Below are 17,639 nucleotides of genomic sequence, written 5' to 3'. Positions count from 1 at the left end.
TAAACCTGTTAATTATTCTTTCCTACTGGCAATATTAGGTAATGTTATGTATTAAATGCATCATTGAGTAGTTTGAGGTGGGATATATAATTACCTGTATAAGTTTTTCTTCATATATAAACAAACAAAAATAGAACATTTCATCTTAACAAGATTGAAGACACAGTGATCTAGATATGTTCATAATTAAGAATTTTAGCAAAAAGCAAAATTATGATATATATTTATAAGTAGATATTGAATAATTTGTTACCCTCCCAAATGGCTTTCACATGAACTTTCTCTAGTATTTTCGTTATGATGCTCACTATGATAGAATAATGCCTCTTAAAATTTTTGTTTGTCTACTTTTGTATAATTTATCTACAATAGAATAATAGCTCTTAGAATATTTGTGTGTCTACATATGTAAAATTTGTCTATTTTCTCAGAAGTTAAAAAGGGAAAAATGCTTACTTGGTTTAATTAACAACAACCTCACGTTTCCTGTGGGTTCTTCTTTTCAATAATTCTGAGCTCTTAAATACTGATGGAAAATAATAATAACTAACATAAGTTTTAATAGGAAAATATTATGGATATTAAATAATTATATTAAATATTTACTTTAATTTTTAAAGCATGAATTCAGTGAATAAAAATATAACTTGTCTTCTCCACACTGTTACAAGTGGTTTTGGTATAGTGTCCACGTTTCTCAAGGATGCAGATGTTAAAAATAACTGCACCCCTCCCCAGTTAAAATTTTACACTTCTGGGTAGTTTAAATTAATAAAAGGGAAGCACGAGGTGCCTATGGTACCTCAATTAAAAGGAAAATAAATGGCACTATAGGATAGCAGTGGGTCAGGTACTGATCCCCTTAAAATTCTGAATCTTTTCATATAATAAAAAATTTGGCCATTGCTTCAAAAATATGCAGATGAATGTAGGTGTGCCAGGAGACTAATAACCAGAATAATCTGTTTAGTAAATCTATTAACATAACCTGATATTTCCAAGTAGGTAATAAATATGTCTGTGTTTCACAGACATGTGTCTGAGGGCACATCAGGCATAGAATATATTAAAGAAATTATTAATGGATGCCGAAGAACTGTGACAGTGCAGGAGGTGACTTGAGCTACTTCCTCTCTTCTTTCATCGGAATGATGACAGGCCATGCTAAAGGAAAGTATCTATAAAGCTTTGGTGCTCTTCTAGAATCCATGATTATATCATGGCAGGGTTTGTGTCCCTCAACCAGGAATTCAAAAAGAGCCACATAATTGCAAATTATACATATGAAATAATGAGAGTAAAATAATAGATTCTGCGTTGTTTTTCAAAATAAACTATGAACTATTTAAGAAAAAAAAATTAGAAACATGGGGATCACTTATCCAAACCTGAGATGAATTCAAAACAGAGAGATCCCTGAAAACATCTCTAAACATTAAGATTGGCACTTAATAAAATCACTAAAGTTTTTAAAAAGTATTAAATGGTTATATATGTTCCATTTTATAATCAAACATATAGGAACATAAACAGGAGAAAAGAGAAAAACAGCCACCCATCTTAGCTCATTAGTGGCATCATTAAAGAACTCCCAGTACTAAATTAATTTACATGTTTTATATAGTCTTTAATTTCAAGTCATTATAAGAATGAGATGTACTTAAAATTTCAACTAAATTCAGTGGGTATGATATGAGTGATATCAACACCAATTACAAGGCATGGCAGAGGAAGTAAAAAATATTTTTGAATAAATATTAGTTAAATCAGAGTAGTAGCTATAAAATAATGAGATTATATCTCTATATATGTACATGTAGTTATCTACATTTTATACACACCATAACTCTTTATGTAATTGTACAACTGCATAAAATAGGTATAATCTTAAGGGCCAAAGAAATCAATGTTAGTATATATAAAATGTATTTCCTGAAAAATTGGCCTTATTGTGATAAATTAATATCCTTTTAAATTTGTTTTTGCATTGGTTCATGGAAAGGAGAATAATTGTTAAGAATCTTGTCCTATAATTTAAAAGCAATTTCCATGGAGCATCCCTAGTCTCCCCACAAGAGCAGAAGCTCCTTTTGATTTATTTAAACATTGAAAGAAGAAGAAATATGTAAAAGGTACACAAAAGTTTAAAGAAATAACAGAGAATTCTAATCCCCATCACTGAAAAATCTAAACTACCAGAATGTCATTGCATTCAAATAAAATTTTAACTGAAATTTAAGAAAAGAATAACAGCAATAAGTTTCCTGTTCAATCTGCCACAAGTGCTAATAATACTGGTGCCATCAATATAGTAGCAGCTCTTTGCCCAAAGTATAGATGAGTCTTTTCTGTGGTCATACAGAAACTGTTATTTACAATGGTTTTTACATATACACATATTTATAAATTTATAACTCATAGTCAGACATTAAGGGGGCGATGTGGACTTTACAAGCAAAATATTCTTCAAGTATCTAATAATGCATACCATATAGAGCAATTTCATTGTTTGCCTTCTAGCATTGTGTACTTTCTTATACAATTGCACACATCCCTATACTATACAGAAGAGCTATGCTATATTTAAAAGTATAAGAAAATAGGCTATCTTCTATTTCAATGTATGAATAAAGTGCACATTTTAAAACTAGGTGACAAAAAGGTGTTACTGGAAGGGAATTAAATAAATACATTTATTGGCTCATGTAACAATTTTAGTTTATGAAGGATTATGGATTACCTTTTGTGAGGGAATTTTTAATGTCAACGCTGTCTTCTTATCAGATTTCGTTAATAAGTTGCATTTGTGACCTTGGTTTTATACAATCATGCAAAGCATATAATAGAATCACGTTGAAACAGAAAATTTAAAAAATGAGGCAAAGGAATAGCAATTTTTGTTGAGATTTTCCTTATTTCCATAGGTACTCCTTTTATTGATTTTATTAGCATACCTATTTATGCACTATTCTCAAATACTGTACAAAACTGCAATAAATGTTACTATTTGACTACTTATGTTTCTACAAAAACACCATCGTAAAGGTGCATATATTGGTAAAAGTCAACTAATAACTGCTAATGTACATGTCAATCAAAAGTATCTGAGGTTAGGCAAAAACTTTGAATCTAGGCATAATACACAATTTTTAACTTGTATTAGCATATTTCAGGGGCATAAATAATATTTTAAAATATTAAAAGAAAAATGAATTTTACCCATTAATAGCTAGGAATTATATAAAATTTAAAGTTGTGGTTTCTAATTAAGGGGTGTGTGTGTGTGTGTGCATGTGTGTGTGTGTGTGTGTGTGTGTTTATGTTTGTGTGCGTGAAATAATCCACAATCTATTGGCAATATTTTAAAGCTGCAGTGTAAAAATGTTCAATCCTTACCAAAACCTCTTCTGGTATACAAAGCTGTTGTAAATTTGAGTCAGTGAAATTTAAAGTTGCAATTTACAAAAGCAGATTTACATTAATTCTTATCTGAAAGTACTGCTTTCACAAGAGAAAAATGTGCCAATTAACTGCCCTTTCCTTTATAATTAGTGGCTTCTGAGTCTTGAAAAGAAGCCTTAAGGCAGAATTTGCAGTAAACAGGAAAGAGGAGTATGATGTAAGTGCTTGCCATAGTGCGGGGCACCTATGAATGCTCATCAGTGGGAGTTTTTGGCACAATTTTCTAATCCAATATGCATGCTGCTCCACAGCAACCAATGGATACTTTTTCCCGTCTCCAGCACCAGTAAAATTTAGCTGATCAATTTCAATACAACACATACCTGGAAAGATTAAGACACATTTATTTTCTTTTTTTAAAATTAAGGTAGCTTCCAATGATTAAAATTAATTGTAGAATTTCAATTATTACTTTCAAATAAACTCTGAAGCTAAAAGTGTAATGACCATGACACTCCAATAGTTACTAAATCGTAGGCATAATTAACATCCTATAGGTCTGACTCAAAATTATTTGAGCTTGTCATGCTGTAATATGTTCATGGCTGTAGATACTATACAGAGTAATTAAAAGCCGATTTCAAATCTCTAGTTTTTCTTATGTGTGCCAAGCTTCCAGTTACAATAGCAGGGACTCTGAGAATTCATGAACGGAGCTGATGTTGCAGATACAATGTTTGTTACTTCAAATAATTCATCTAGGAATGACAATGTTATCTTCCATCATAATCAAGCAACAGTAGAAAGTACTCCTATTTAAGAGCTAAACCAAAAGGGTCCACAAAAGGTCGTACAGGATCCCCATTTTCATCTCTATTAGAAGAATAGGAAATAAATCAGGTCATCTGAAATTCACTTTACATCAGGTCCTAGGGTAAATCTTTTAAAAAGGCAATGGCTGTTTTGGCATGGAGTGTTTTCCATCTGCAGTTCCATGAGTTAGCAAATGCATGTCTCCATTAAAGGTCTACTGGTAAACTATGTCACTATATACATACTGTACATGTTGATCACAAATTAGCAGTTATTAGTCAGACTGTACATAGCAAAACAAACCAAATTTAATGTTGCTATATATCCCAAATATAACATGGGTCTCAATTCAAGGACTGACCCCTAATACAGGTTCTCTGTTTAAATATGTAGCCCAGTAAACTAAATTAAATGTACCAAACAAAACTGGAAAAACTATTCTGGACATTCTGTCAATTTTGCTAACACTGTTAAAAGTTTTCTTGGCTTCAGCTGGCTTGTTTTCTGGCTTCTTGTTGGGTTCTGGCGTGGTTGCGCTCTTGGAGATGGTGGAAAGAACTGGATCTTTTGAAAGATTTGGGGCATAATTGGCAACAGCCACTGCATAAGCATTGTTCTGTATCATAACGGAGGCCTTTTCTTTTTTCTATTGAAAAATACAAAAATTAACAGAGTGTGAGTTGAGTTTGCAACTTAACATTTTCTAAAGTCCACTTAAAATTCTGAAGGAAAGTCTCCTAATACAAATGATCATGCATTAGAAAAATCCAGAAATTAGGAAAATAAATCAAGGTATTTATTAAATTAAAAATCCATTAGAGTGAGAAAACCCCCAGAGTAAAATTAATGGTACCACTTTCCTGGAGAATCATTTTGGTTGTGGGTTGACATGGAAAATAAACAATGGAAAAATACAAGTTCAAAAACCAATATAACTTTTCTTTTCTCATGAGCCAGTCAAGCATTTGTCAAATGAATGACTGAATAACTGAAATGTAGAAATATTTTAACAAGAGGAATGATAATCTACAATGAATGATCCCACATTTCTAGCTTCATAACAGGATTCCCTCCCACCTCACGTCAAAGTCATACAGCAATGCTTTACTCAGATAATGGGAAATCATAACCTTATGAAGATGGCAGTGCAACAAATCCCAGAAACATAGAAGGAGAATAAAATATAAAGTCTTGGATTTTTGCTTTGCTCATCTGGTTTCTCTTTATAATCTCTAGTTCCGTTATCACAAACTCTGGTCTGAGTCACTGTTATCTCCTGCCTGGACCTTGTATCCTAGCTTGGCTTGATTTTGTCCAACCATTAGACACATTAAAGCCAAAGGGATGTTTTTTTAAGACATAAATTAGATCATTTAACTTCTATGCTTACTTCCCTTAAACACTATTTCATGGAACTTAGAATGGAAACAACATTTTTTACAATGGCTTCTTTCTTTTGCTCATTACCTACTGGTTCCCCTGAAATAACCTCAGTTTTCAAAATACTTTCTTGCTTTGGTGCCATGCTTTTCACCATGATAGTTTCCCAGCCCTGAAGACCTCAGTTTTGAAAACCTGGAATACCTCCTCCCCAAACCATTTTTCACATGACCACCAATTCTTACTCTTATTTTGGTCTTGGTTTAAATGCCATTTCCTAAGAAAGGACTTCCTTAAGGCTACCCTAACTAAACATAACTTTGGTCCCCATATATACTCATTCATAACACCCTAATTTGTTTCCATTATAACATTTTCCAAAATGTGTTATTTCTTAGTCATGTGATTATTCGATTGACATCTTGCTTTCTCATTCAATGAAGGCTGGTGCTGCTTCTGTCTTGTCCACCTTTGCAGTCTTAGCACTTAGCATGACGCCTTTCACAAGTTAGCCACATAATACGTCAGTGAAATAATATATAATTTATTTAATAAAATGAAAATATAAATAGTATTTATCTGTTTCTTTACTAATGTAAATATATTGTTAGTTACTTAAATACAAAGTAAATTGAGACAGCAGTGAATTAGCCAAATTAGTGAGCAATGTGTAAAGCAACAGATATAGAGGACAAATTGGTCGACAATCATATTTTGACTCTTAGTTATTTTAATTAATAGCTTTCAAAGTGTTCAAATAAGTTACAAAAGGAGCTCTGAAAGCCCAGGAGGTTCTAAAAACAGTCATGGATTACCCATCTTTCACTGGCCTGAGTTTCTCCCTCTCCTCTTTCCCCTACTGACATTCTTCCAGATCTGGCTTAATTATGAAAGAAGGAAGGATGAGAGATCACCATTTGTAACTTTATAAAAGCTACAAAACACCTTTTCTTCAGTAATGATGCAAGTATTTCCAGTGTTACAAATAGAGGATAATATCCAAGTGAAAAACTGATAAGGAAAGTATAAGTAACACTTTTTGAGCACTAGAATATGTCAGGTTGATTGCTAGCCAAGCTGACACCTCTGACAAACCTCACTACGGGATAGGAAGTTCCCTTATTAACCCCGTAAGTTCAAAAATGAAGGCTGAAAAAGTTTTGTGACTTGACTGGGTCTCTGCCTATTAAATGGCTGAAAAAGCACTCAAACTTAGACATATCTGACTTCTAAACCTCTGCTTTTAAACACCATGCCATATGATTTTCTGTCTGAGTAAGCTGTTTAAGACATGGGAGTATGCTTTTTCCTAAAATATTCTTGTTGAGGTTTATACCAATAGGTCAATCTTCAAAAAGGATTTTTCAGCTTATAATGTATATAATATATAGTGCTTATATCATTATTATTTGAACCAAATTGAAACATCATTTAAAATGATATCAAGTTGCACATATAAAGAATCTGGGCCTTGAGAAATTTCCTTAATATTTTTCTTCAGCTTGTAACTTGACAAGAGGAAGATAATGATACTAAAAGTATATCAAACTGTTGTAATAAGCGAATGGATGAATGTATTATTCTAACCACATTGAGAAACACATATTCTCCTAGTGGACTGCAAATCATAACTATTACAAGCCAGACAGTGATTATTGGTATACAAGATATAAAGGCAATATAATTTATTATGTGTTAGGTAGAGCAAGACAAATATTTTATTGAAGAACTCAAGGAAAGTTTGATAGAAGTAGGACATTTATGTTGGATGAGGAACTATGGTGTAGGATTTAGACATGTAGACAAAGAAACATAAGATATAAATGTCTTTTGTTGCAACAGCAGTCTCCAACTAGAAACCCTACGCTAATTTTAACCAATATTTTCTTTCCCCCCACTTGAATACCCTTCAATTGCACATATATGCACAAGAAATACAGGTAAAAAATCTTTGTAAAACTCTAGAGCAGAGGTACTAATCAATCTGAACAGATACTCTGACCAATCAGAAATGAGAAGCAGCACATACCAGCCGAGTATCAACCCTGCATATTTGTATGTTGGCATTTTTTGTTCCATGCTAACACTGTGGACTCTTTAATAAGCAGTGTTAAAACTTGTTCCAAGTTATGTTTGTAATTTTTATTGACAGCTATAAATAACAAAATTCACCTTATTTTCTGAATTGTTTAAAGTATGGCTTTAATCTCTGAATCAGCGTAAACTTCAGAGTAGGGCTCAGAACCTAAAAAGGTAATGGTTTTGGCTCTCTTGTAACTTGGAAACTACCATTTTCAGGATCAAGTAAGCAAAGTACAACAGCTATAAGTACCATTTTTAGTTGAGAACCCGGTTATTGGCACCTGTAATTTCTTACCAATTCACCGAATAAAGGGCAGGGCATTCTTACGGCGCTTCATCTCCTGAATTCCTAGCCACAGCACAGCAAAGCTTTTCTGGCTCAGAATTTTACAAAGCCTTATTTTAAAGGGGAAAATAACTCCCCTCAGTCCATTTGAAAGTAATAACTGCAAATCTATAGTGAAGCAGATTGTTTCTCTTTATTTAAAATTAAAACCATGTTTATGGAGAAAAAAATACTGTTGAATTCATAGCTGACTTAAAATTCTAAGATCTTCTAAAGCAGAGTCTATAAGTTAAGTCTACATAACATATATTATTAATATTTTTTATAAGACCCAGATTTGATAGTGATAGTACCAAAGAATATCCATACCCTAGCTAAATGATAACCGGGAAGGATTACATGGCCCTATTCACTATCGACTTCTATTAAAAATAACTATGTTGCGAGAAATCGTACTATAGGGACCTCTTTGAATATCATGCAGGCTTTGGATCAAGCCAGACCATCAGCAGGCTGAATCCTTGGGCCACATGACTGATTCTGCTTTATTTAATGTAACTTTTAGCTTACACTCAGAACCTGAAGAGAAATAATCCAATGAAAACCTTTGTGTTAATAATTAAAAACAGTACTCATTTTCATAAATGAATTTTTTATGCTCATGTTCCTATACAAAAATTTTTGTTTCTTTTGAGAACTAGAAAAGTTCTGATAGTTCTGACTGCCTAACTTCCTATTGTCTAATCTCATGCTGTATTTCTACTTTAAGGCACCAAGATAGGCCACTTCGTATCATTTTTGAGAATAAGGCCAGGTATAGTCAAAAATATACACTGTGTTTCGGAAGTCCATTTTCAAAAAAGGTAATGTTAAAAGTTGAGAATGGGATCAGTGGGAAGGAGACTAGGGATCATGCAGGCAAACTGACACTATTTGCTATCAATTGTAATTCTCATGGCTTTTGAAATCTATGCATGAATGACTGACACAATATCTCTCCAGAATTCTTACCACTAAGTTTCAATAGACTTCTCTACCTACATGTCCCACAGGTAATTAAAACAAACAAAAAAAAAGTCCAGAAATGCACTCAGCTTCCATCCACTCTCACTTCTTGCCGAAATCTGTACACTCACTTTTACCCCAACCTGCTACTGGTGACACAATTCAGCCAGAACTGATAATTAACTCCACATTGTCCCCTGGTTACCTCCTTGCTATCACCAGGCTAACACTGATTCAGCTCTGAGTCACATTGACTGAGATAACACTTTCTACTGCCTGCACTTCCTTGCCATTTCATGCCTTTCTGCAGGACCCTGGTGCTTGTCTCTACAATGAAACATGTATGTATCTTTTTCACTTTTGTTTTCGTTTCACTTCATTGCAAGCTCTTTGAAGGCACAGACTGTATACTGCAGAGCTCCTAGCATAGTTCCTGGCTCAGAGCAGGCTCAGAAACATTTGCTTAATGATAAATGAGTGGCATGTAACTAAAATGCTTACTATGATAAAAAATGTATATATAACATATAAAGTATAACTTAAGATAATATGTTATATAGACTATAATAAATACTTTATTGGATCAATTGATACAGAATTCAAAAGCTTATTCTTCAATTCTATTATGTAAGTCTCCTGAATGTCTTCAATTTCACCATCTACAGATGTGTAAGACTGGGAAATAATAAAACAGGCTCAATTTAAAAAATCAAAGCTTGTGGAAGCTGTTTTATTTGTGATTTAGACCCATATCAGAAGGTGAAGATTTGATTTATAAACAAAACTATATATATATAAAATATTATATATTATGTATTATCTGGGTGGGGGTAGAGTAAACTATGCTGTCATACAGTTTGTTGAATGTTCAGTTGTCAATGAAGTGGAATGAAATAAAATATAACCCACACAAATTGATTTTCCATTTTAAAATGGCATTAAACAGGCTTAAGTATATTTTGAGTGTATCACTTTATTGCAGTCTTTGAATATATATTTAAAATATTAAGTCTGGAAAAATCTGGATTACAGAAATTAAAATGTCTTACACCATTGTATCAAAACAATCTTGACTTCCTATGAGTGTTAGAGAAAATAATTTGCTAGTAACTGCAGCCAATGTTCTAGCTAACATATAGACACCTATGAGTAAAGTGATCTGGCCTTTGAATGAAAATAACAATTACATAGTTTGGAGTCAGAAAGAATCTTAAGGACTGTTCCTTACAATAAAGAAATGGGGCTCTCATTCAAACACTAAAATAATAGGCTTTGGAGAAAAAAATCAGGTCTCCAAAATATAAATCTATGCTTTTTCTACCATCTCATGTTGCCTTTTTACAGTTATTGTGGCTACTAGAAAGCCCATTACTTGTAAAATAACAACATGCTCATTGGTCAGATAATGCTATTGTTAACTGTCTACTAATCATCCTGACTGAGAAAAGTCATACTTACAGAAGATTCTCTGAAGGTTAAACAGTCCATCCACTTCTCTAAGTACTCTAAAGTCCTTTCTTGGAATAAACAGGGCCATGAGAAAGCTATATACTTGGACCATATTAGCTTAGCTCGTTGAAGAATTGCTTTCACTGAGTTGTATGTTAATATAATGCCTTCAGCTTTTATTGAAGGGGACTAAAAGAAACATCAATATGAAATCCATTATTGCGTTTATTGGGAAAAATTTGACATCACTTGCTACAGTACCCAGCTTCCCCTAATTAAAAAAAAAAAAAAAGGCAACATGATATTTTTTTCAAAAGGCAATTTCAGAGTAAGGAAAAGTTTTTCTCTGAGAAAATTTATATATCCAAAGAAAAATTACTCTTCCCTCCCCCAAGGTATCACTTTGGTCACCAAGAAGCTGAGAATTTGAAGCTTAACTACTATTGCTATTGACTGCAGCTAATGTGCTAGCCCAAAGATGAATGTATTTGAGTCTATTTTCTTTCACCTTGATTTTCTAATTTTATTTCTATTTTATTTAATTATAATTTAAGTGAATGCATTCTTTTGATAAACTGCCTGAAATACTTTGGAACAAGGCAGGACGTTATGAATATAAATAAATAAATAAATAAATAAATACACATGAAAATATGATGTTTTCTATGAATTAAATAAAATGACTCAAAACAATAGCACATTCCATAACTGTTTGGATATTTTGTTCCTATGTCTACGTTTTGAGTAATTTATTATCTAGTGTTTTCTATACTTTCCTTAGCCAGTTTGGACTCACTGACTCAGCTTTAGAATTGAAAGCAATCTCAAGGAATTAAAGTAAATACATTTTTTATCACCTCAATAAAATATGTACTAAATATTGTGCTAAGTAACAGCGGATACAATGATGAATAAGGCAAAACATTGTCCACTCAGATCTTGTAAACTAGTGCAAGAAACAGACTTATTTGCAATACAACTATAACGTAATGAGATGTTGTAAAAATAATTCGTACCAAGTGGTGTCAAAACACAATTTTGGGAATGAGAGGAGTTAAATACATTAGTCTGAAAAGTTTTCATATTATGTAAAATCAGATAGAGCTTAACAAATAATAGGAGTTTGTCAGTTAGCAGAAGCAGAGGACGTATTATTGCAAGAGGGGTCAGGAGGTCTAATGTTATGGAGCTGTGCAGAGGCATGGATGTTTGGGGAAATGATGGTGGCTAGTAATGGTTAGAGAAATAATATGACTATGAAACTTAGATCTATCCTCAATCCTGGATTCACTACCTATTAGATGTGTGATTCTGACCAAGTAACTTTATTGACCAATTTTCATTTCTAAAATAGAAATATTCCAGACACATAGAAGTAAAAACACAATAAAAATCTTCCTTATTATTCATCATAAAAACAAACATAAGAGAAAACTATATACTTGGGCCATATTAGCTTAGCTCCTTGAATAACTGTCTTTAATAATTCATTAAAGAATTGAAGAGTTAGTTAAATGATCTGATTTATGATTTGGAGTAACTCCGACAGTAATATAGAGATAGATAAGAAGAAGACACGATTAAAAATATAAAGGAGTAACAAAAACTATAAAAAGTATGAGAGATGGTGAAAATATGGTCTAAGATATGTAAGGAAAATAATGGACAAGATTTATTGACTGACTAGATGTTGAGTGATACTTCCAAGTTGCTGGCTTATAAGATTAGGTTGTGGCATTAACTGAAGTACCAATTACTGATACTAGGTACGGGCAGTGGAAAGATATAAAATCAATTTTCTTGTATCCTTTTCTCAAACAGATATTATTATATTCATGTTGAGATTGAGATTGAGATGCTATATTCAGGTAGAAATGTTCCAGGAAGGGGTTAGATATACTATCTTGTAAGTTAAAAGGTATGGTGTATAGTTATTGATAATGACCTTGAATAGTGAAATGAAGGCAAGGGTTTTAAATTTTGATTGGGTAATGCCTCTTTAAATCATACCATATTTACTGAGCACCTAACACATGTAAGAGCCTGTACAAAATGCCAGAAAGAAGTGATGTATAAACAAAAATGGTCATTTTCATAATCAGTGAAGGAGCTGAGACAGAAACATGCAATTACAAACTACAATAAAGGCTCTAACGCAAAAGAACAGAGTACTGTACACACTTATAATGGAGGCCTCATCATTTACAAGGGCAGGGGAGGGCTCAGAAATTTCCTGAGGAATTGATATTTGTGCTGAGGATGGCAAATGGGGGGACAGTATGCTTAGTGTTGCAGATATTCATGAAAGCATTGTCAGTAAAACCCTTAAAGTGAGAATCACACAGTGAATACTGAAAACAAAAACAGCATTAAAGAAAGCAGAATTAACTGTCTTTAGGGATAAACAAGAACAAATGCCAAGGAAGCTGGGTCCACTCTGAACCCTGGCAGAGAATCAAAAAAGAGAAAATGAACAGTGGCAGCTGCCAGGATGTGAGGGAGGAAAGCTGATCCTCTGAAGTTTGATTTAAGAAGGAAACGAAGAGAAAAAGTTTCTGTGCTGGGCCTGAAGAACGATTCTGGAGCATAACAGTAAAAAAAAATTAATGTGGATTCCTTGAGAAAAATAGGAAAATTATTTTCAGATCTTAAAGTATGGAGGTTATTAGTGCTCTTCAGCTACAAGATAGTAAATGAAAAGGAAATTAGATTATAGTTGGTCGAGAATTAAGTTGAAAGTGATAACATTGCAATCAAAGCTTTAAAAAAGTTTGAATATAGAAAAGAGGAGGGAAACTGAGTATATGGGAAGAACGTAGCATAGGATTGGAAAAAGTTTCCTTCTTGGTAAATTAAGCATATTAAGCATCTTCATAAGCTGAAAGAAAGGAGGCAGTTGAAAATAATAAGATGATAGGCCGGGCACGGTGGCTTACGCCTGTAATCCCAGCACTTTGGGAGGCCGAGACGGGTGGATCACGAGGTCAGGAGATCGAGACCATCCTGGCTAACACGGTGAAACCCCGTCTCTATTAAAAAATACAAAAAACTAGCCGGGCCAGGTGGCGGGCGCCTGTAGTCCCAGCTACTCGGGAAGCGGAGGCAGGAGAATGGCGTGAACCCGGGAGGTGGAGCTTGCAGTGAGACGAGATCGTGCCACTGCACTCCAATCTGGGAGACACAGCGAGACTCCGTCTCAAAAAAAAAAAAAAAAGAAAAGAAAATAATGAGATGGCTGTGAAGACATAAAATAAGAAAACAATAACTGATGGAACAGGTTTGAGAAAGCAAGAATGAAAGAGATCAAATTAAGAGCTGGGTGAAAGAATTTGTATTGAGCAAAAGGAGAAAAGGAAAAACACCGGATATGAAAAAGGATTCCATAAGAGCATAAATAGACACCTTTGTATATGTAAAGGCATAACAATTTGGAGTTTGATAATCTGATCCAGCACTGTATTTTTCTAATGATAAGGTTATCTTGCCTAATTTCACAACTGAGGCTAAAAGTAGTATAAAGTCCTGCCCAAGCCTACAGAGCAAGGTAGCTTTGCCTTTTAATATAGAGCTCAAACGTAGCTTGAATATAACTGAGAGTGTTTATTTATTTATTTGCAAAACCTAAATTTAAGCATCAGTGCACATTCTACATGTAATATGTTGAGTGTGCCATCACATGTAAACAGGCTAAAGATATATGTCTTTTTCTTAAAACATACAATATCAATATGTAGCTGAATCATTATTCTTATGGGGCAAATTGATACTTGGTATTTTATGAATTTTCAAAGAGCTTTTCATTTGCTCGTTGGGTTGACAGATAATCACATTTGCTCATGTTTACTAATGTCACAGAAAAAAAGGACTTCCATACGCCTGGTTAGTCAGAAAGGGCACTACAAACAGCCTGTGCACAAAAACTCTGTATTTAAAGAAAATTATAATTTTCTATTTAAAAATTAAGTCTAAGGAATATTAAGGTAAAAAGCAGATAAGCTACTTTAGGGCACTCTTCTGGATTTCCTTTTAGTTTTAAGGACATTTTAGTTCTTAGTCCGAAGGTAGGTTTATGAAACAACTCTCAAACTCATCTGAATCATGAAATTGGATAGAAAACCCACTGATAAATTCATTATATATATATACATATATATATATATATATTTTTTTTTTTTTTTACAAAACTTTCCATGAAGGCAAAGAAGTCCTCCCACTGGTATTACATAGTCAGATTTAAGATCACAAACTTGTTCATTCTTTTATACAATAAATATTTATGAAATGCCTGGTAAGGACCAGACACTGTGCTGGGCACTTTAGCTATGGAAAAGGAAACGAGAACAAGCAATGCCTGATATATTGTTTTCTTGAAGTCAACCACAAGAACTAAAATAACATAAACAATGTTAATTCTTTTCCTGAAAATTAGGTTGGAATCTCAGTGATTTTGACATAGATTTATCCTGGCTATGTGTAATTTGGCATATGGGTAGACTTAAATCCACTATTCACACGGAGTAAGCTATTGCTTTTACAGAGCATTATCAATTATTTGTTTTTCACATTTAGAGGTACTTCTGCTTTCCAAGGTAAAGAGTTGAGAAGGCATATCATTTCATAATGTCAATTTGGTACTCTCTAATATTAAAATAATATATCAATAAATTTACATATGGGAATTCATGGCACAAAACATTTGTCTTTTGCAACATATTAACAAAGGTCTAATATTTTATCTCCAAAAAATTAGTATGAAAGTGCATATGTAACCAATATACCTTAAAAAATAATTGCATAGATACCATGAAAAAGCAGTACACCATATGGGCAATGAAAACATAAATTAATACTAAAATGTAATGGAAATGCTGAAACAGCCCAGAAGTTAAGTATACAAAATTGACCAAATTCCTTTTAATATTTATTTGTTGGCTCTGTTAGTAGGGAAAATACAACTTATAAAATGAAATAAACCATCAGCCTTATTAAAATTTCTATGACTTAGAAAATTAAGGAAAAAGACCAAGACTTTTAAACTATAACATTTACTGCTTATATATTTAAACTGTAATATTATCATAGAAATGAAAAAATATATTCAAATAACTGGAAAAGAAATCAAATCTGCAAGTAGGTTAATCCAAATTTAATAAAAGAAGCATTTAGGTTGATAAAATGTTAAAGAAATTCTCTGAATACAACATTTTACCATTATTAAGAATATAGATGATTATGATATATTCTAAGCCTCTTGTTAAGGCAGATACATAATCTATAGAGTATGAAAGGAAACAGCTGTTATATCAATGCACAAATCTCTAATTAGATTCAGTACTTGAAAACTGAATATGGACAGCAATAATCTCAAAAGAAGTTAATCTTAAAAACAAATAACTTTTCCCTTTTAGACCATATGAGGAATTTAAAATTCCTAGGCATTTCAGTACTGATATATTTATTCCATACAACATGGGAAAAAAATTTTTAAAAAAATGCTACATGGGCTTTTACAATCAATCAGCAGAGATTGGAACAGGTGAAGAGGACTCAATTCACAGACAGAGCCTGGAATTCTATAATAAGTAAAACTAATGTCCATTTTCTTTTTCCAATCTCTTTATAATAATCCAGTGTGGTGTCAAAACCACGAACTTCACAGTTAGACAGGTATATCGGGGTTCAAGTATATTTACTAACAATTTGTGTAAGCTTGGGCAAGTAAATGGCTTTACTGTTTCAGACTCTTCATGAGTAAAAATAAGAATAAGAAGGCAGTCTAGTCATAAAGATGCTATAAAGATTATGTGAGAGCATAGGTAAAACACTTAGCACAGTGCCTGACACATGCAGCTCAACAGATGCTATGGAGTGGTTTTAATGGAAGTATTACTACTACAAGCGCTCCTAAAGGATTTCAGGCGAGAACACTTTAAAAGAAATTGATGTGATTTAAATTCATATATATATGGATGTCTTTAATGTCAATTTTTAGAAACATATCTGTTACAAGCTGAATTCATTAGGGTATTTTCTTAATAATGATAACACGGAAGCTCTCACTTACCTTGTCATTTACTACACTCTTCCCATCCCAAGCCCATCCTCTTTTGGTGAAGTAATTAACAGTTGCAAATTCAATTAGGGCAGAGAACACAAATGCATAACAAACAGCAATAAACCAGTCCATGGCAGTCGCATAAGCCACTTTGGGGAGAGAATTCCGAGCACTGATGCTTAGAGTTGTCATTGTTAGGACAGTTGTTACTCCTGCAAAAGAAAAGATAGGAACCAAAAACATCAATAGTTACTGGCAGGACAGCATGGGAAGTAGCTTTTCTTTCTGCCCCCATCCCCCAAAGCTTTTGCTACTCTTATCCACTAAAAAATAATAAATAAATGAATAAATGCTAGAATACAGTGTAAAGTTAATTATCTTAAATAGGTATGATATTTCTTAATGTAATGACTCTCAAAATATTTTCGGTTTCCATTTTTGTTCTGTATAAAAATCACTTTTCCTCTTCCTAAGTACTATTGAAGTTAAAAAGACTGGGGATACTGAAGTAGCATTACCTACAAGGAAAAGCAGGAACTTTAAATGGCCCCATTGCCAATTAATATATATTTTTTAAATCTTATAAAACCCTCACATTAATTTGTTCATCATTTATTTGAATCATGTTAAGCAATGGACCAATAACCCACAGAAGTAATCAGGAAGGAACCATGATTTAAAAATACTTCAAGAGGCTCGGTGCGGTGGCTCACGCCTGTAATCTCAGCACTTTGAGAGGCTGAGGCGGGTGGGTCAGAAAGTCAGGAGTTCAAGACCAGCCTGGCCAAGATGGTGAAATGCACCTCTTTTAAAAATACAAAAATTAGCCAGGCATGGTGGCGGGTGCCTGTAATCCCGTCTACTCTGGAGGCTGAGATAGGAAGTTGCTTAAACCGGCAGAGGTTGCAGTGAGCTGAGATCACACCACTGCACTCCAGCCTGGTTGACAGAGCAAAACTCCATCTCCAAAAAAAAAAAAAAGAAAAAAAAAGAGACAGAGAGAGAGAGAGAGAAACAGAAAGAGAAAGAGAAAAAAGAAAGAAGGAAGGAAGGAAGGAAGGAAAGAAGGAAGGAAGGAAGGAAGGAAAGAAAGAAAGAAAGAAAGAAAGAAAGAAAGAAAGAAAGAAAGAAAGAAAGAAAGAAAGAAAGAAAGAAAGAAAGAAAGAA

General features: G+C 33.3%; 1 protein-coding gene across 4 annotated transcripts in view; it reads right to left on the bottom strand.

Annotated features, from left to right (window-relative positions):
- Positions 1 to 3,606: 3,606 nt before the first annotated feature.
- The window catches only part of GABRA2 (gamma-aminobutyric acid (GABA) A receptor, alpha 2), a 155,507-nt gene continuing 141,474 nt past the window's right edge, over positions 3,607 to 17,639 (bottom strand). The window contains exons 9-11 of one of the 4 annotated variants that reach the window (XM_011927342.1): positions 16,482 to 16,684; positions 10,427 to 10,606; positions 3,607 to 4,861 (exon numbers count right to left, since the gene is read on the bottom strand). In XM_011927342.1, the coding sequence (XP_011782732.1) occupies positions 4,565 to 4,861; positions 10,427 to 10,606; positions 16,482 to 16,684 (680 nt within the window). In that variant the 3' untranslated portion in view covers positions 3,607 to 4,564. The remainder of the gene's footprint in view (positions 4,862 to 10,426; positions 10,607 to 16,481; positions 16,685 to 17,639) is intronic. The other 3 variants (XM_011927343.1, XM_011927345.1, XM_011927344.1) reach the window with 3 other exon arrangements.

This window comes from Colobus angolensis, unplaced genomic scaffold (genome assembly GCF_000951035.1).
Source record: "Colobus angolensis palliatus isolate OR3802 unplaced genomic scaffold, Cang.pa_1.0 Scaffold71, whole genome shotgun sequence".
NCBI lineage: Eukaryota > Metazoa > Chordata > Mammalia > Primates > Cercopithecidae > Colobus > Colobus angolensis.
The sequence above is the reverse complement of the archived record's forward strand: the minus strand, read 5'-3'. Positions and strand labels throughout refer to the sequence as shown.